The 20,977-nt window shown below is 33.5% G+C and overlaps 1 protein-coding gene across 2 annotated transcripts in view; it reads right to left on the reverse strand.

Moving 5' to 3' along the window:
* LOC141491322 (E3 SUMO-protein ligase RanBP2-like) overlaps nt 1-20,977 on the reverse strand; it is a 69,167-nt gene that overhangs the window by 29,371 nt on the left and 18,819 nt on the right. For both annotated transcript variants that reach the window (XM_074192149.1, XM_074192148.1), the window contains exons 3-15: nt 18,293-18,404; nt 17,055-17,207; nt 13,940-14,170; nt 13,359-13,504; nt 10,507-10,699; nt 6,317-6,407; nt 5,436-5,645; nt 4,160-4,341; nt 3,898-4,073; nt 3,606-3,729; nt 2,873-3,034; nt 2,438-2,575; nt 2,205-2,351 (exon numbers count right to left, since the gene is read on the reverse strand). In XM_074192149.1, the coding sequence (XP_074048250.1) occupies nt 2,205-2,351; nt 2,438-2,575; nt 2,873-3,034; nt 3,606-3,729; nt 3,898-4,073; nt 4,160-4,341; nt 5,436-5,645; nt 6,317-6,407; nt 10,507-10,699; nt 13,359-13,504; nt 13,940-14,170; nt 17,055-17,207; nt 18,293-18,404 (2,065 nt within the window). The remainder of the gene's footprint in view (nt 1-2,204; nt 2,352-2,437; nt 2,576-2,872; nt 3,035-3,605; nt 3,730-3,897; nt 4,074-4,159; nt 4,342-5,435; nt 5,646-6,316; nt 6,408-10,506; nt 10,700-13,358; nt 13,505-13,939; nt 14,171-17,054; nt 17,208-18,292; nt 18,405-20,977) is intronic.

Raw genomic sequence — 20,977 nt, forward strand, 5'->3', positions numbered from 1 at the left:
AAATCCATTCTCCCTTGGCCTCTATTTGCTCATCCCTTCCATCGTGTATCTTATGATTCTATATTACCCATCTTTGTTACACAGCTGCTAAGTGAAAGAGGTATTATGCCCTAGTTATTCTGAGTCCCAGAACAGGACTCTACAAACCTCAAGAAGATGCCTACAACATTATTTTTGCTGTTTATAAACATTGTCACTTGATTTTATGAAAACTACAATTTAAAATTCTTAGCTCCTTTTCCCAAACTGAGCAGCAACTGGCCTTATTTTTATTTATACAGAGTATTTCACTTCTCTCTCTAAGTTAACTGCCTCTGAAAGCACATTCTATATATTCCACTACCAAAAATATAGTAACTGCTTGGCTTGACAAAGCAGAAAAAATATAACCTCTGGAGTGGGGTAAGCAGCAACAAAACTTGTCTAGCATTAAAAAAGAATGAAATTAAAGAATTTAGGTGTCAAAAGAATTTACATGCCAACTAAGACTAAGGAACTGTGTAGATGGAAATGAATGAGATAGTATCTACTCAAAGAGCTAAAATCCCAATACAACATGCTCATTTTGGATATATTAAAATAATTTTGGGCACTGGTCACTAACAACTAGAAGAAAAGAGAAAAGGTCTCTCTTGAATGAGTTTGTATTTCAACTGAACTTTGAAGGGAAAAAGAATTTAATGATGTAGCTCTGCACAAGAAAAGCATTCCAGGCTTTTTGCACAGGATAAGCTCTAAAAAAAGCATGGAGGTAGGAGATTATAATGTCACTTTTATGGAAGAATAAGCCAATTTGACTAAAGTTTAGAGATTGTGAAAGGGAGTAATGTATAATCAGTTTTTAAACATAGATGAATTTTGATTGTGAAGGAAGAATTAAGTATTTTATCCTGAAGGTAATGGGAAAACACAGAAGTTTCATAAAGAGAAGACTCATGCATACAGATCTGGGTTTTAGAAATACTAATTTAGCAGTTCTATGAAGAACAGATTTGAAAGGGGAAAGACAAGAGGGAGGAAGACTGACTAGGATTAGTATTTATTTTACAACAGTCCAGGTGAAAAGGGCTGAAAGCCTGAGTCTAAGCAGATCAACTGCATGAAGAGAGAGGAGACGATCTAAGAGATGTTAAGAAGTTCATGAAACTAATTATCATCTGGCAACTGACTGGGTAAGAGAATGGATATGAAGACTAAAGAGAAACATGACTCTGAGGTCACAAACTTGGGGGGGGGGGGACAGAAGAATGGTGGTTCCCTCAATAGCAATAAAGAAGTGTGAAAAAGGGGTAAATGTAAGAAGAAAGATAATTCTGCTTTTGGATGTGATGAATTTGAGATCCATAGGAGACATTCAAGTAATAGATATCAAGCAGCTATTAAGAGACATGGGACTTGAATAAAGCCCAGAGATCAGGATCAGATATGATAACACGGGAATTTCTGCATAAAAATACTAAATAAATCCATAAATTTTAAAACAAAGGGAGATAAATGTATAGGAAAGAAGATAAAGTCCAGAAGTAAACTAAGAGGATTGCAAGGGGAGCAGGACATGGAAGATTGGACTACAGAGAAGAAAGAAGACAAGTCTACAAGTAGAAAGAGAACAACACAGTGGTACTATGAAAACTCTGGGAAGAGATAGTATCTCATATTATAAAGAAACTCAAATGACCTAAGACCTAGAAATGTGCTGCCTGGATTACATTACAGAATGCAAATAACTTTTAAGAAACAGAAAAAGCTAACTGATCACTAAGTACACACCTGAGAAATTTACCCTATTCCCTGAAATAAAATTTTCTCCAATTTACTAGAAATCAATGTTTCATAAGTTGACAGCTTCACAAATTTAAAAACAGAAACCTATTATACAAAGCCTAAAACAACAAAGCAAATATTACTTAAATTTAAATGAATTCTTCTGGTGAAAGCTGTGGTTGACATTTACTGTCCTCTAAACTGCAGAACTTACTTCAAATATAGCAAGCACCAGCATCACAAAGTAAAGCATGTAAGAGCAAGTATTCTCTATGCTCAGAGAAAAGACAATATGACTGGAAGCACAAAACCAATTTTCAAAATTAAATCAATGGCCAAGAACACAAAGAACATTGTCCAACTGTCATGAGGCTGGAACACGTCAAGTACAATAGTAGGTGAAAATAAGTAAACACATTTAAAAGAAATTACTGCCTCACCTTCTTAGCTACAGCAGGATCTGTGCAACTTTCATCTGAAATCTTTATTAAGTAGTCTCTAGATTTTCGCAAGTAGTTCTTGCATTCTTCTTGTTCTTCTGGGGAAAGAGCATCATTCTCAATGTCTTCTGCTTTCCTATGAAAAATCTACAATAAAAAGTCAAGATTTTGTGAAGCAGTGATGCTTTTTTAAAGTTAAATTGAAACATTACACAAAGATTTTTAATACTTACCAGGGCAAGATTCCAATAGGAAACAACATTTTTTATAGCTTCAAATGCTAACATAGCATCTTCAGTTTTCCCATCTACTGCATCCAACATAGCAAATGTTATGTGTGCTTCTTCCTCATATTCTCCAACTTCAGATGCCTAAAAGAAATGGAATTTAAAAGTAATTTTACTTACACACACTCTGTTGCTATAACTTTGAAAATTAACTGATTACACAAGGAATTAATGTAAATCTAGTTTCTCATTACTAATACATTACTTTTCAGAAAATATAGGCAGACTAGATATAGGCATTGTCTTTATACAAATTATCCTCTAGTTTACTGGAAAGAATCAAGAAAACAGTTCTACCACTAATTATTGGACAGATTATACTTCTCTGGAGTCTGTCATTTTACAATTCTCCAACAAGTTCTCAAATTTATGCTGCAGTACCTGAATATCTGCACTATGAAAATGTTTGAACAGAGGATCAATGGGCTCAGGAATATTACTCTTTTTTTTAATTGTCTTCAGTAATGGCAAAACTTTCTTCCAGTAATGAACACTTCTTCCTATATATTCCCGCTGATCATAAAAAGAATTCAGTCCGCTGCCCTAGAATGAATGATATATTAAAATGACAATTTTACATCACATATTAATCCAGTTCAAACATGCCTGAATCTTAGAATTAAAGCAAGATGAAATCTCAAACATCATCTACTACCATCTCCTTTCCAATGAAATAATTCTCTATATGACATTTCTCAAAGATAGTCCCTACTGAACCACTTCTAGGATCAAGAAATTCATTACTTCTCTCCTTTTTAATTAATAAATTCTTTATAATGAATCAAAATTTATTTATCTGTAACTTCTATTCACCAGACTCCCCCTCAAAAGAATAAATCTAAGTGCTTCTTTCTTTATAGCTCTTCTAACAAAAATTTTTCCTTATTCATTCATCCTCCCAGTCTTCTCTCTTTTTTCAGACTATAACTCTAAAGAGTCCAAGCATTCCTTTATATAATACTAACTTTATAAACAAAGGACAGAGAAAAACAATTTCGAACAGCATGACCTAATCAAGATAGCACTACTCAGAATTTTCAAAATAGCAACTGATATCTATTTTCTTTTAAGATTTGAAATTCTTCTAAGAATATATTTAAGCAATTTAACTTACTGTTTTCTGAAGACTTTTTGCCCAATGTACAAGCATAGCAGGTTGAAGACCATGTTTGCCTTGACCCCTTAGTGTGTTTATTTCATGCTGAACTAGAAGGCGTAACTTTGCAGAGTTTCCAGATCTTAAAAATAAATAAAAGGACTATATAAACATGGACATTACATGAGTTTGAAGAATGTAATTTTTCCAACAATCTTCATAAGAGTTAAATGATGTATTTCAAAATTTAAATGCACTTATTCTTAATGAAAAGGCATTGGGGGGGGGGGGGGGAAGAGTCACTACTTACACTGCTTTTCTGTGAATAAGATTATAAGCTGCATCCCACCAGGACTTTTGTCGTTCTGTACAAAGTTGTTTGCATACAGGTAGTGGCAAGCATGGAGGTTGATGTGAATTGTAGTGAAAATTAGATTTCTCTTGTAATTGTAAGTGGCTGGTAAATATCACCCCAAGTAGAAATACCTATTAACGTTTTAAAAAAGAATAATTACTTTGAAGTTAAAAAGCAACTTTCCAAATCTAATTTGGTTTTTTAAAATCTTACTTACTTCAAGATCTAATAAACAAATTGACTCAGGAGCATTGGTTTCTAGTCTTGAGGTTTCTTGTGGTAAATGATGAAAAAGTTGTTTTAGCCATTTTCGGATTGCAGGTAAAGTAGACAATGAGTTCCACTGTAACCCAAGCCAAGTGAGGTGCTGAAGGCTACCATTATGTGCTCGAATGGCCCCTATATAGGTAAAATAATAATTGTAAGTGAAAAAAAGCAATTTTTAGAATTTTTTTTCAGTTTTGCTTATACAGTTCATTGATTTTAACTTCCAAAGATTTTCCCTTCAATATATTTCAGAAAAGTGTTTACTTCAAGCAAATGCCTATTTTTTCCTGTGAAGATTTACTATTTCATTAAAGCTTTAAAACTGTTTGATCATATCACCAATCTCATCAATTTCCCAAACAAAATAACATTTTGAAATAATCAAGAAATTTAATGTTGAATTCTTTAAACCAATGGAAAGAAACCCAAGACTACTAGTAAAAGTTGAATGACAATATAAAAATGATACTCAAAAGATTAAAGCAATGATCAAAATCTAAACTTAAAGATGATTTTTTTTACAAGATGAAATTAAATGGAAATTTAGACAAAAAGTAGTGAATGTACATTTTCTAAAAATCGAGTACAAGATAAAGGAGAGAACATTAAAATAACAATTTTATGTTTAAGCTTTAATTTACATAAAGGCTTTTTATTTTTCAAAATAACTATATGATGGGGGGCAGCTAAGTGGTGCAGTGGATAGAGTATCGGGAGGACCTGAGTTCAAATTTGACCTCAGACACTTAATATCTACTTAGTTGTGTGACCTTAGGCAAATCACTTAACCCCACTGCCTTGCAAAAAAACAAAAACAAAATGAATGTATGAGGTGAATAGTGAGAAGTATTATATCCACATGGCAGATAAGGAAACTGAGAAGATGTTAAATGACCTAGCCAAGACAAAACAGTATATTATTTTGTACAGAGTCAAGAGTACTGACCCCCAAAACATCTTTCCACTCGGAACTTTTTTGCATCTGAGATCACTATTTGCCAGTCTGATAAAGCCCATTTAAATTTTTCTCAAAACAATGCTTTTTAATGTATAAAATAACATGCACATTATTACAGATGAAAGATTAGGAAACAATATGATGATGACTACAAGTTACCAAAACATTAAAAATGTAAGTTTATAAATTCCAAGAGCCCTTGTACTATCTATATCATGATGCTTCTAACATGCAAACATTACTCAAGATGATTTTTACTACATCTTACCAATATCATATCTAGCCAGTTCTTCACGTTCTGGGGTTTGTATACTAACATGTCTGATATCATCAGTACCCAAGAATGACTTATCTTTAGGTGACTGACTATCAAACAAGGCATCATATAAGGCAGACTGTCCACTCTTATTGGCAAATGATTCCACAACCTCTTTTAAGAAGTCTTGCTTGCCACGACTTAAATTTAGCAGCATATGTCCTGTAATAGACATTAAATAATTATTCACACAAGTTAAGAGTTTAGGCTTACACTCCCCCCTAATATTTTTATTCAAAAAAGATATGAAAGTTGATATTCAGATTTTATTTTTTCATTCAAATCTTATATTCCAACTTAGAAAAATTTTTATATCATGAATTTTGAAATGTTTTATAGAAGTTGAATCATATCAGCATATAAAAAGCAGAGAGTAAGAAAATATTTCAAAACAACTGAAAAATACCATATTATTTTTAGGATTGAAAGGAAAAGTTTCAAGTATAGAGATTAAGCAGTCCCAGGAAAAAGTCAACAAGCAAAATTAGACCTACTAGTTTAATAGTAGTGAATCCTTCTGTTTTTTTGAGAATAAAATTAACCATTCATAGGACATCAACTTTTCTTTTCATTACTATTAATGTACTTGACTTCTCTTTCCTACCAGATTGTAAACTCCTTGAGGACAAGTCATAATATGTACTTGTATCCCACATACAACTGTGTTCCTTGGGGGAAAAGTTTGAAAATTTTGCTGAATGAAAGAATGAATCAATCTATGAATCTCAAGGCATTTTAAACTTGCTTCTCCCTGGCAACCAATATGCATTAAAACTGTAAGTGAATCCCATTCACTCCAGGAAATTAGAAGATCAACAAAACTCTGCTATTACCAGTCTGGCTCAGACGATCATAGGCCATCATTTCCAACAAATTTTGTCCAGCATTTTCTCCTTTCATTAATTTAGTCTTTGGTCTTGGAACCTGATGAAAACATTAGAAATCAGAATAAATTATATTTTCTTCAATTAAGTAAGACAATTCAAAGGTTGAAGATTTAAAAATAATGTATAGAGCATCATGTTGTACACTATGTACAACAGAGAGAGTTTAAAAAAACAAAATTAGTTTCTAAAACATGACTATACAGTTTATTAAAAGACATTGTTTATCCTAAAAATATAGAATTAAACAATGAAAAATATTTCTCTTAGGAATTGTCTTTTACCACAAAGACATTCAATTTCACTTCAGTTATGAATGTTCCTGGAAGTAAACCATCTAAGTAAACATTGCAGGCAGACTTTAGCAGCAATAACAGTGTATGTTAAAATATTCCTATCATCTTTATAAACAAATTTTAATTAGCTACACAAAATGGCATATCAAACAGAGCTGGCCTTAGAGATGGATTCAAGTCTCACCTTTGACTCACAATGACCAGTGACAGTGACCCAGTCAGTTATGGCAACTCTCTTGCACTAAACTAACTTGCATAGAAAGTTCTTCCTGCCTGCTTAGATAAAGGAAATTTCTTCACACAATGACACCACAAAGTCTAATCATGATCCCCTAGCCTACTTCCCAACCCTATTTAGAGTGAATCAGTTGTTGTTAATGGGCAAAAAATTCTAACACCTGGAAACAGAAAATTAAGAGGAAACTTTCTTTTAAAATTTAAAAAAATGTTTTTATTTTCAATTTCAAATTCTCTAGTCCCTCCACAACCACAAAGAAAAGGCAAAAATAACAATAATCATTATATATGTGAAATCATACAAAACATTCATATTAGCCATGCTGTAAAAAATGAGGAAATAAAAGGCAGGAAAAATAAAAAAGTAAAAAACGCCATACTTCCATTTGCATTCAGATTTCATCAGTTCTGTCTTGGAAGTGATCACTGCATTGATCATAGCAACTAAGTCTTTCATAATTGATCACTGTTACAATATTGTTGCTCATTCCTCTTTGCATTAGCACATATAAATCTTGCCAAATTTTCTGAAACCATTCCCCATGTCATTTATTTTGGCACAGTAGTATTCCATCATAATCATATACCACAACTTGCTCAGTTGTTCCCCAACTGATGGGCATGTTCTCAATTTCCAATTCTTTGCCACCATAAAAAAGAGCTTCAGTATTTTTCTACTTAATGGACCATTTCCTTTTTCTTTGTTCTCTTTAGTAATGGTATTTCTGGATCAAAGAGTATGCATAATTTTATATGCCCTTTGGGCATAGTTCCAAAATAGTTGGACCAATCACAGCTCTACCAACAATGCATTAATATCTCTATTTCTCCACATGCCTTGCAACATTTTGTCATTTCCTTTTCTGTCATGTTAGCCAATCTGATAGGTGGTACCTCAAGTTATTTTAATTTGCATTTCCTTAATTATTGATGATTTAAACTTTTTTATATGACTAATAATAGTTTTGATTAAGATACTACTTCTTAAAGAGGAAATATGCAATTAGTTAAAATACACCTAATAAACTATTGACCTACAACTCCAAACGTTAATTTTTTTTTATTAAGGCAATGGGGTTAAGTGAGTTGCCCAAAGGTCATACAGCTAGGTAATTAAGTCAGATTTGAGGTCAGATTTGAACTCAGGTATCCTGACTCCAGGGCTGGTGCTCTATCCACTGTGCCAACCTAGCTGCCCTTAAATTTTTTTTAATTTTTCTTTTATTAAGTCCAAGCATTAATGAATAAGAATTCAATCCCACTCCTGGAGAGCAACAGTTTTGATGTTGACCAAATAGCTGTGGCTTTTCTAATTGTAAATCATGTCCATCACCCAGAAATTGTTCCTTCTGAAATGGGTAGAGTTTCACCATTATGTCAGATTTATGAAGTCATTCATGGTCGGAGTTATTTGAAAAAAAAATCTAGGTTTCACTGGTTATTCAAGGATTTAGGATCTGGAAACTAAAGCCTTGAACATACCACATTCAAAGATAAGTATATCTGGATTAGTCAGTCTTTAACTATCAAACTTCTTAGATCACTTAAGATGTAGGAATGAAAAAATAATATATGGAAAAATGAGAAATTTTATCTATAGACTTGGTTCAAAGATATTCATTCATGTTTAGATTATAAATTAAATAGAAATGAGATACTTAATCTGTAAGTAAAAGCAAAGAATACATTATTTTTCCTGTTAACATAAAACCAATCCCTGTATTTCACCAATTCTAAAAAATTATTTTTATTAGATTATTAGAAATCGTTCAAAATTTCCAGGTCATACTTACAAAAATGGATACTACTCAACTTATACATTTCTTCCATCCATGTCCCTTAATGTTTCAGGGAAGTGTCCTTTGGGTGCTTAAAGGTATGCCAACATAGGAGAAGCTTGGAGAGCTTCTATCACAATGGGTTTCAATTATATGCCAAATAATGGATCAGACTAGGTAATTTTAAGGAAGCTGATCAACAGATGAAGGAATTTTTCAGCAACATCCCTCCTGAATATCTGCTAAGTCACAGAGAATTTAAAAATTTATGCACACTGAGATGATTAATTTGTAGTTATGAAATCACAGGTCACTAAAGATTGAAATTATTTCAGTCTTTACATTTAATCATCAAGATTGAGTAAATAAAAGCCAGACAGTGAGATCTTGAGTTGTTTTTCTTTTAACTTTTATTGTTTCTCAATGTGTCATGAAGTTCCACTTGCCCAACTTTAATTTTTAAAGAATTATTTTCTTTTGTGAGTTTTTCCTACGTCTTTTATCACTAGTCAATTCTGTTTTTAAGATGTTATTTTCTGAAGATTTTTTGTGCCTCTTTTATCAACTTGCTAATTCACTTTCCATAATATGCTTGAATTACTTTCATCAATTTTCCCAATTTTTCCCTTTTTTAATTTTCTTTTAATTCTTCCAGGAATTCTTGGTAGGCTTGGGGCTAATTTTTTCTTTAAGATTTTGCTTATAGCTATTTTCATATTGCTGTCCTATTCTGAGTTATGTCTTGATCGTCCTTGGTCCCACATTAGCTTTTTAAGGACACCTTTTTTTGGGGGGGTTACTCTGTTTTCCAGTCTATCTCTTGACTTTTAACTTTATGTTAAGTTGGGCTCTGCTCACCTGGAGGTGGGAAGACACTGTCCCAAGCTTCAGGGTTTTTCATATTGCTATTTTCTGAGTTTGTTCTAGGTTTTACAACTTTTTAGCGTTTCCAAGGTACTATTATCCTGGGAGATGTGAGGTCATTGCTTGCATGGTCTTTACTACAGGCTTTATGCAAAAAGGGCTCCAGCTACTCTACAGCTGCAAGCAATAATGGTTCTATCTGCCCTGAAACTGCAGTCCCTTGCGACTGACCACAAGTACTCCTCCATGCCCTGGAACTAAGACCCAGAATTGCATAAGGGCAATGGAGTTACCAAACCAGACAGTGCCCATCTTGTGCCAGTAAGATCAAGATTCATCTTAGAGAGATTTCTTTTTGACCAATTGTTCGCTCCCCTTACTAGTTGAGAATTTCCAAAGAGACTGCAGCAACTAATGCAGTCATCTCCCACCTCCAGGTGAGCAGAGCCCAACTTAACATAAAGTTAAAAGTCAAGAGATAGACTGGAAAACAGAGTAACCAAAAAAAAAGTGACCTTAAAAAGCTAATATGGGACCAAGGAGGATCCAGCGGACCCCATCCCAGTGTCACAGATATCTCCTAAGTTAACTTAGGCTAAAAAATGTCTCACCCAAACTTTAAGTAAATTATGATGCTCTAAAATTAAATTCAATGCAATAGTTTAAATCTGTCTGAAGCGAAATGTTGAGTTGTTGTGTCTATTCTGACATCTTGGCTCCATCCCTGGTTTTTAAGCATATTTGAAATATATTACAGAAACTCTACTTAAACTATGAAGTAAAACCATAAAGTCTTTTTCAAGGGGAAAAAAATGTTCCCAATGCTAATAATCAGTTCCTAGTTATCTCTTTTTCCTAAGTTTGGCAATTTCCTTATTGAACCTTCTCAGAGGCACAACTAGGATACATGTGGAAGATCAGCTAGGTGATATGTATACCTTAAATTAAACTGGAAGCTGCTTACCTGAAACGCTATGAGATAACATAAGGCTGCCAATTCAGATAGAGCTCTCCATTGCACCTCACTGTGCTGAGCCATTTTCAAAAGCAGAGTCCCAGCATGCATGTAGAAGTGCCCTTTCATTTCAAGGAAAGTAACTGATAGCTCATCATTTCCAGTCATAAAAGATTTCACAGACTGAAGTGCATCATCAAAACTAGAACACAAAAATGTTGCAAAGAACAGCAATCAAAAGGTTACTGAACTGAGTGCATAATTTGGATCTCGGCTATCAAACAGATAACATATTTCACCACAAAAAAGTAAAGGCTTGTTTTTTTAGGTAATAATAAAAAAAAAATAAAGAGGGGAAGGTGAGAATAATAAGCAATATAAAACCCACCATCATCACCACTAAAAAAAGGGAAGAAAAGTGATCAATTTAAAAAAAATACACAATATAGTTGTGCAGCCTTGGGCAAGCCACTTAACCCCATTTGCCTTGCAGAAGAAAAAAAAACACGCAGTAGAAGGAAGTTCAGACAGGGACACTTAAACAGAGTAGTTCTGGTAATTAATTTATACTTTTCCAAAGAAACATTCATGTTTTTATGTTTCATTTCAAAAACAATCCTTATAACTAATTTGAATTTGTTTCTTGGTGTTTGTCAGCTTCTCACTCTCCCCACAAAAATAATTGGGGGGGGGGGATCCTTCAAATAAGGACCTAAATCAAATTGTGATCATAACTATCATTAAGTTTTTACAAATTACTAAATAGCCCAACAACACACATTTTGCTTATGAAGATGAACAACACTGACAATTACCATTCAACTCATCTGTGTGATCCTCGGTTAAGTTAACTAAGATTCCCTAGGATCTACAAAAGGGAGAGGGGGGCAGCTAGGTGGTACAGTGGATAGAGCACCAGTCCTGCAGTCAGGAGGACTAGAGTTCAAATCTGACCTCAGACTCTTAATAATTGCCGAGCTGTGTGATCTTGGGTAAGTCACTTAACCCCATTGCCTTAAATAAAAATTTGAAAAAAGGGGAGAGTTGGATTCCAGAGCTAGAATGCTAAACTAGATCTATAATTTGAAAATAGCCTTTTTTATTTGCGGGGGGGAATTCATTCAATTGCTTTTCAGTTCCTTCAAGTCTTTTTATAATCAATCCCTTGGTTTGAAGTGCTATGAATATATACATACATACTCAAAATTGCTAAATTCTAGAGTCAAATTTTTTACTGCAGTTCACCAAAATTATTACACTCTCCATTAATTGCTTTCATTCATTAAACCTACCCAAATCTTATCTTGGCATATGTGGTACTGGGCTCTCAAAGGAATACCAGCAGAGTAGAATTCTGACAAGGTTTTAAATACAGAAAAGCAATGGCCTAGCTAATTTTGGAAAGTCTTACTAACACTGTTGGCCAAAATCTTTCCAAGGAGCTAATAGGTTAAGCTTTAAATTTAGTGGCAAGTGTAAAGAGCAAGAAGAAATTCCTTTATGGTACTATAATAATTATCTTTAGATAAATTTGAAAAGATTAATTCTCTTTTCCAATTTGAATAGTTTTATTTATCACATTAGGATGTACTTTTAAATTATGCTAATCAACAAATCAACACATTACATAGTGCCTGTACTAAAATTTTAGTTCACTCTAATTTTTTTCTTGATCTAGTGATTTACTAACAGGACCAAATTAAGACAGAAAACATTAACACCATTAATATCATTAAAACCTGGAAAAATATAACAATAATTTTTGTTCAAAATATAAAAAGAAAAACCATTAAGCATCCTACAATACCAAGAATCTCTAATTAAATCAGTAAGTCATCCATCTAAGGTTCATCTAAAAGTAGTAAAATATGAGTTACATATTTATTCAGTAACAGATTCAGATGGAAAAAAAATCCCACATATAAACTGGAAATATAATAATAATATTAGTAAGAAAATTTAAATAATGCTTTGGAGATTGAAAAGTACTTTTCTTCACTATTGTTCTATTAGAAAGCAGGAGGAATGGGAATTCAGAGAAGCCTGGAAGGATTTGCATGAACTGATGCTGAGTGAGATAAGTAGAACCAAAACAACATTGAGTAATGATCAATCTTAATGGACTTGCTCATTCCATCAGTGCAACAATCAGGGAAAATTTTGGAGTAACTGCCACGGCAAATACCATCTGCATGCAGAGAAAGAATTGTGGAGATTGAACAAAGACCAAAGACTACCTTTAATTTAAAAAGAACAACTGTATGTAATTTTGCTAACTCATATTTTTCTTCCTTAAGGATGTGATCTCTCTCAACACATTCAATTTAGATCAATGTATAGCACAGAAACAATGTAAAGACTAACAGACGGCCTTCTGTGGGGGCTGGGGGGAGAAAAGTGAGATTAGGGGAAACCATTGTAAAATTCAAAAATAAATAAATAAAAATTTTTTAAAAAAATAAAACTACTTTTCTTCCAAACTTGTGAGGGAACTAATTAATAATATATAGATTATAAGACTTGCTCATGATTCAACAATTATTTAGCTTTTCAAGTAAAAAATCAAACACAATTCACTTTTCCATAATGTGTCGATTTTCAAATTCATCATTTTTTCCAGCATGCAATACTAAAACATTTATATAATATAGGTTTGTGTATTTACTTTTGTTCTTTTTCAAATCTAATGCAGAAGAGGCTCAGAGAAACTAAATTATGCAAAATAAATAATACTCTTACAGAAAACTGGTAAATAAGAATTCTCATCACCAGTTTCAACAGTCTTCTAGGTACAGCATATGAACAAACATTTTGGGAAATCAACTAGACAGAAAGTTAGTTATTCCTTAAAACTATCATACCTTTCCAGTAATTCTCTGCTTTCCTGTACATCTCTAGTAGAAAGCGTGAGAAGCATAAGGTTGGCATAGGCCAGAAGTAAGTCTTTATTGGTGGATCGCCAGTTGCTTTTATTGGCCTCCAAACACTGTAAAGACTCCAGATATTCCTACAAGGTAGAAATAAATTAAAATACATTTAATATAACTTCATTTATAATTACCAACTATTTTGTGTTCTATGTCCTTTGCTATATAATAGCAAATGTTCCCCAATGAAATTATGTGTGATAATCAAAACTAAAAAACTTTCAAAAACTTTTCCCACTCCTGTCTTTTCTTAAATAGGTTGAAATAAATTCATCTCATCCATAATTTCTCAAATAACATAAGTTGATACTCATATCTTGTACAAATAAATGGTTTACAGAATGGCATTAAGAACTGCCCTAGATGTATAAAACGGATATCAATAATGCCATGATACTGTTGTTAAGAATTTTACACGGATTTAACAAAGATGCCTCTTAAAGATAATAATTAGATGGGTGAAGTGCTACTGCATGCCAAAAAAAAGAAAATGTACAAAAGCGGCTTCTACTTACCTTAAGTGTTCGTACAACACATGAATACCATTCCAAGCTTGTTCGCAAGGCTAGATTTCTCTCTGCCTCACAGCAGTGGGCCACAGCATCTTTCAGTCTCTTATTTGACCTGTATAGTTCTACTAATCGGATATTCACATATACATCATCAGGTCTTGCATAGAGTTCTGATTGAATCAAGTCAAAAAGCTGATTCCATCCATCTTCACCTTTACAATCTAAAAGCTGCTCCTATTGAAATTTAAACATTCAGCTTAGGATCAAAACCAGACATATTCAAATTTACTAATCAATTAGCAAACATTCCTTAACAGTCTATAGAAAAAAATGAGACAGTACTTACTCTTAAAATAAATCATTCTCGTTGGCATTTAAAGCCCTCCACAATCTGGCTCCAACCTACCACTCATTATAATGCTCTACCCACATTCTGCATTATTACAATCTGATTTCTTGCTATTTGCAATGGCTACACTCCAAATTATGTATGTATACACTGTCTTTCCTAATTGAAAATTAGAAAATATTTATTGATTATTTACTTTGTCTTATATCAAAACCACAATGCTAGCTAGCACATAGTAGATGTTTAATAATTGAAAGTATAAAGGATACCTGTAGTTATAAATAAACATATCCATGATAGATATTAGGGAACAATTTAATTTCTATTCTCAGTCCTTAAAAATGACTATATATAGATAAATACTCTGTATATCAATCATATATACATATATATATATATAATTTAGTCTCAAAGATTAGAAATAGCTACAATTTCAAGAAAGATAACTATCAAAATTATTTCAATTGTTCCAGGTACCACATACTGCAGGAAAAACTTAAAGCTTGCATCAGATCAAATAATGATCAAGAAATCCAATGAAAATTTCAAAAGTGATTTTTTTCCCCACCCAGGAAATACACAAAAAGTCACACACAAAAAATAAATTAGTGACCACCTTCTAAAAAGTGACCTTTTACAAAGCCCACATGAGTGCAGAAAAGTTCCAATGCAACCAGACATACAACATGGAGATGCTAGGCTCTGTATAGAGCAACAGCAGAAGCAGATATCTCTCCCAGAGACCCACAGCAGTAGGAATCCCACAATGTGAACCTTAAGAAACACTAGAAACAGCACTTGATCAGTAAATCCCCAGCATTCTATCCAAAGTTAACAGAAGACCCTGAAGATCCAGAGCTCTTAAACTCAAAAATTCAAGGACAAGGGTAGGACAAGCTGAAGGGGAGGGACTAACTTCAAGGGGAAATAGTTATAGAAGGTTACAGAAACCCAAATGATCCAAGCCAGAACCAAACAGAGACAATTAACACAACTGCAGCAGGAAACTGATACCAGCCCTGGAACAAAGCCACAGTTCAGAAACTAAGAAAGAGAAAACTAAAGAAAATATCAATTAACAATATAAAAAATTATCTGATGAAGAGAGACTCAAAAATACAACTTAAGAAAATGTTCTAACAATTCACAAGCAGAGACTCAAAAGAGAATATGTATTTTCCACAACACATATGAATCCTTAGATGAAATAAGACAAAAGATAAAAAAATGGAAGTGAAAAGTCCTAGAGGGAAGATTTAAATAATTTACAAGAAAAAGTGTTTGACTTTTTCCAAGTGTCAGACTCCCTATTAGAGTAGATCACATTGAAATCAATTTTTTTTCATGAAACATGAAATACTTTAATAGTAACAATAAAACAGACAGCTAGGTTGATGCAGTGGATAGCGCACCAGCCCTGGAGTCAAGAGAACTTGAGTTCAAATTGGCCTCATATTTGGTCAAATACTTGACATTTACTAGCTGTGTGACCTCGGGAAAATTACTTAACCCTGTCTCATATCCTGATCCATATCTGGCCACTAGACCCAGACAGATCTGGAGGAAAGTGAGGCTGGTGATTTAGCACTGTACCTCCCCCACCCCGACTCAAAATCAATTCATGTGCTTGTCATGACATCATCATCATCAACACCAAAAGATTAAGAAAAAAGAATATAAAATATCTACCACAGGAGAAAGAAAAATAATTTTAAGAATGAGACATCCTTGAGGCAGCTAGGTGGCGTAGTGGATAAAGTACTGGCCTTGGAGTCAGGAGTACCTGGGTTCAAATCCAGTCTTGGACACTTAATAATTACCTAGCTGTGTGACCTTGGGCAAGCTACTTAACCCCATTTGCCTTGCAAAAAACTAAAAAAAAAAAGACATCCTGCAAACCATGACTAAAAAACTGGATACTATTAGACCTATCTATTAAAACCAAATGACAAAGTAAAGATAGAAAGAAGTCATTGATTATTCCTGAAAGAAAACCCAAAAGGTAATTGCAGGATTACTATAGCCGAAATTCAAGGTTTCAAAGTGGATATGGACATGGATGCATATGGATGGAAGGAGACAGACAGACGCACACACACACACACACACACACACACACACACACACACAGAAACATACATTGCAAGTAGACGAATAAAATCAATGAGCACAGATTATATGTTAAGGAGTTAAAGTACTAAGTCATCATAGTAAATGGGACTCATAGGAAACAAACTGATGCAGAGTAAAGCAAGCAGAACCAAGATAACAACGATTCCATGCAATAAGAGTCAAGGATAGACATACATTTTTAGATGTGGCCATAGTGTGATCTCATTTGGATGGGACTATGTTTATTTGTGAAAAAGATTTCTTTTCCCCCTCTCTTGGAATGGAGAGGTCCATAATACTGTTGTCATTGAAAAATGGGGGGGGGGGACCATGAGAAACATTTCCAATGCCCCCAAATAGAACAGAACCAACTTCAGAAGGAAGCACAAACAGAATAGAGGACAATATGTGGAATATTTGTGTGTAAGTGTATGTGTTTATATACATGAGAACACATGCAGTTATATACGTGTGTGTGTGTGTGTGTGTGTATGTATATATATTCCCAAAAACAAATAGTATGGAATTAGATTCATGATTTCATATGCAATATGTTTCTGTTCTACTCTATATACAGAAATGGTTTGTTTTTGGTTTTTAAGTTAGGAATAAAAAAAATTACATAATTTTCACTTAATTAAAAAACAGGATTTTTACCTTCAACTTATAGATTGTAGGATTTCCAGGGAAAAGCTTAGAAGCTCTTTCAACCCAGTATTTTGCTCTTCCATCAGTAGCATCATTTTCACACAACAATTCTGCAATCTTGAGCACAAGATCTTTTTGTGTTGGGTTTAATTCTACTGAACGCTGGCAATTTAAAAAGAAAAGAAATATCAAATAAATTAATGATGCTTAAACATATACATAAGGCAACAATTTATGAATCCACTGAATCTTGGAAAAATAATCAAGCTTACATAATCTAGGAAAATGGCACTTCCCAACTATTTTTGCTCTTTTATTTTTATTTTTAATCTTTAAAATGAGGATCAACTTTATCTACACAAAAGGACTGGAATTTGTTTAAAAAAAAAATCACAAAAAGGGCAGCTAGGTGGCGCAGTGGATAGAGCACCGGCCCTGAAGTCAGGATTACCTGAGTTCAAATCCGGCCTCCAACACTTAATTACCTAGCTGTGTAGCCTTGGGCAAGCCACTTAACCCCATTTGCCTTGCAAAAAGAAAAAAAAAAAATCACAAAAACATGTCTAGACAAATTGTTTGGAAATCTTACCAATTATCATACTTCTGTATACCAAAGAATTCAAATAGTTCTAACAATCTGTTATGCCATACCATATCAAATGAACTTAATGTATACACACTCAAATTCTTTCATTTATTCATAGATTCTAGAAATATATTTCATTTTTATAAATGGTGTTAAGCTTTTTAAAAATGATTTTGGGGTAGCTAGGTGGCACTATGGATAGAGCACAGGCCCTGGAGTCAGGAGGATCTGAGTTCAAATGCGACCTCAGATACTTAAAAATTGTCTAGTTGTGTCACTTTGGGCAAGTGGGGGAGATCAGGAGAGGAGGAACAGAGAAACATTTTTAATGCCCCCAATAGGGTAGAACCAACTTCAGAAGGAAGCACAAACAAGCAGAAAAGAAAAACCTTAATAAATAATTTTTTTTAAATGGTTTTGTTCCAGATTTGTGATATCAACAATTGGGAGAATTTCCATTTTAGAAAGTTGCCCGTAGCATTAAGAGATTAAATGATCTGCAACACACTTCATTCAAATTAAAGGCAGAACCTAAGTTGTACTTCTAATTAGATCCCATAAAAAGTAGTATCTAACATTAAAAATAAAAATAGTAGTGGCATATTAGTAAAGTACAGGATGACACACTGAAATTCACATTCTAATCACACTTGTTACCCACCTTGTAACATCCAACAGCCTTGTCAATGTTTCCCTCAGCTTCATAGAGAAGACCCAGAAACCTGTGTGCTTTGGGATCTCTCTCTTGTACGTTAAGGTAAGTAGATATATATCTGTGAAATAATTCAAACGTTGAATTTAAAGAGGTTTTAAAAAATGAAAATTTAATATAACTCTAAACTATAAAACCAAACAGAACAGTTTATAACACACTTAAAACAAAAAAAAAAATTACCACTAATTTAGTACACCTTCAATATTTGTCTCTTGGTTACCATACTACTTAGATGAGTGATCAACACATAAAATCCAAAATTATTTATTAAGAGTGATTTGAATAGCTTATAAAATCAAAACCCAAAAATAACACAAAGTACTAGGTTTATCATCTACAAAACTTTTTACCCAATGCTGAAAACATAAGAAACAGATTCAATCTTCACATTTTCCCCCTCCTTCTTCACTGTCTGATTTCTAAATTTAATCAGAATCTTGAAATTTTTTGCAGTACCATGAGAACAGGAATTCATGTAAGTGTTGTTTTAAAAACTATAAAATCACTGAAATATAAAGTTGCTTTTATCTTACAATATGCCAGGTAACTTAAAATAACCCAGTCCGTTCCTTTAATGGGGGAAAAAAGTTAAGTAGTTAAAACAGAGCTATTATCAGAAAAGCAACTGTACATAAATGGAAAAAAATCACTCAATCACAGGGTTCTTTATTTGCATGAGATTATAAAAAATATATATAAAAAATAAATGACTCAGTAACTTCAAACAATATGAAAGTTACATCAAAAGCTAATGTTTTGATTGATCCTACAGAGCTCAAACTGTAATGAGGGAAATGACTATCCCAATATATTCTAAGCTTAAAATGAAGAGAGACTTGATATCTCAACCAAGGATTCTGAAAGAACTGGAGGTTTGAAACTGTGGAGATTTTCTATATAACTGAAAATTATGGACCATATATTATGTGGCAAGCGTACCAGATAGGGGCAGCTAGGTGGCGAGTAGATAGAGCACTAGCCCTGAGTTCAAATGTGACCTCAGATAATTAGCTAGCTGTGTAACCTTGGGCAAGTCACTTAACCCCAATTTGCCTTGCCAAAAAAAAAAAAAAAAGACTACCAGATAGATAAACACTAGAATGTTAATCCCCTGGCTCTGCTATGTAACCTAGGAAAAGTCACTTCATATTTACCTGCTTCATCAGTTCCCTCACCATTAAAATGTAAAGTATCATTCTAATCCAAATCTGAGTGTCTTCTAGCTCTATTCCTCACATACTTTCAAATTTGATCAATGAGCTGAACTGTTTTTCCCTTCCCTTTTCCTTTTTATACTTTGTTATAAGGAACATGTAGAAAAATATGGGAGGGATATAGCTGCATGACAAATTATGCCTTGAAGATTATTCTTTTAGACTTAGTGTGAAGTACTATTGAATATACATTACAAAATCTTATGAGGTGAAGGAACCTTAGGGACTATTTAAGTCCAATTCATTTATTTAACTCAGGAATTTAAGGTAAAAAAAAATTACTTAAAGTCTAGAATAAAGTACCCTGATTTCCAATTTGGTGTTCTTGTCAATAAAATGGCAAGCAACAAAAGAAAAGACATAACCTCCATAGAAAACTAATACCTATAATTACCTAGCTGTGTGGCCTTGGGCAAGCCACTTAACCCCGTTTGCCTTGCAAAAAACCTAAAAAAAAAAAAACCACCCAATACCTAGAGTAACACTCCATTTTTTAGTACCTTAAAAACTCCCTGAAACAAGGGATTATCACTCAGTAGTTCCTCCTCTTATAACTGTTTTGGTTTTTATGTCTCCTGATCACTTAATCCCTTCCCATTCCTAAATTCAGGTTTTCAGAACTCTTTGATTCCTCCATTTGATAATCTCACTTCCCTTACCTCTCTTCTCCCAAGTTCTGTCCTGTATGATAGTGCTGAAATTTCAAATACCTACTAGACATTAAGACCTGGTTGACCTACTGCAGCACCTCACTCAACAAGATCAAAACTAAACTCAACTTCACCCCCCCAAAAAAAACTCTTCCTCATAATTTCTTTGTTTCTGTTAAAGTAACTACCCTCAGGCTAGACACTGGTCTATGTTCAAGCAGTTTCTAAGATTTACCTATTTTATCTCCAAGATTTCCCTTCCACTCATAAATCATACTACAGAGTAAGAAATACGAGAACACCCCATTTTTACCGATGGAAACTGCTCATGCAGTTAAGGTTCTGATTGTGTGTCCCCCATGGACACAACCAGTAAAAGCTGGAGTCAGAACTGGAGGCCAAAAACTTTTTTGGGGTTTTTTTCTTTGGAAGGTAATGGGATTAAGTGACTTGCCCAAGGCCACACAGCTAGGTAATTATTAAATGTCTGAGGCCAAATTTGAACTCAGGTCTTCCTGACTCCAGGACAAGCACGCCACCTAGTTTAGCTGCTCCAAGGCCAAGATTTTTGCCACATGTTGTCTCTTCTAGGAAACAAATATCCAAGTTAATTAGAACTACATGTAAGAATCAACAGGCAACATTAATTAAACTGGCTAAATAATATAAATAGGACATGAATCTAACAGAATATTAGTACCCCTTAAAAATTAAGAATATGAAAAATTTGGACAAACACAAGATTTATATAAAGTAATGTAAAAAAA

Source organism: Macrotis lagotis, chromosome 6 (assembly GCF_037893015.1).
Source record: "Macrotis lagotis isolate mMagLag1 chromosome 6, bilby.v1.9.chrom.fasta, whole genome shotgun sequence".
NCBI lineage: Eukaryota > Metazoa > Chordata > Mammalia > Peramelemorphia > Peramelidae > Macrotis > Macrotis lagotis.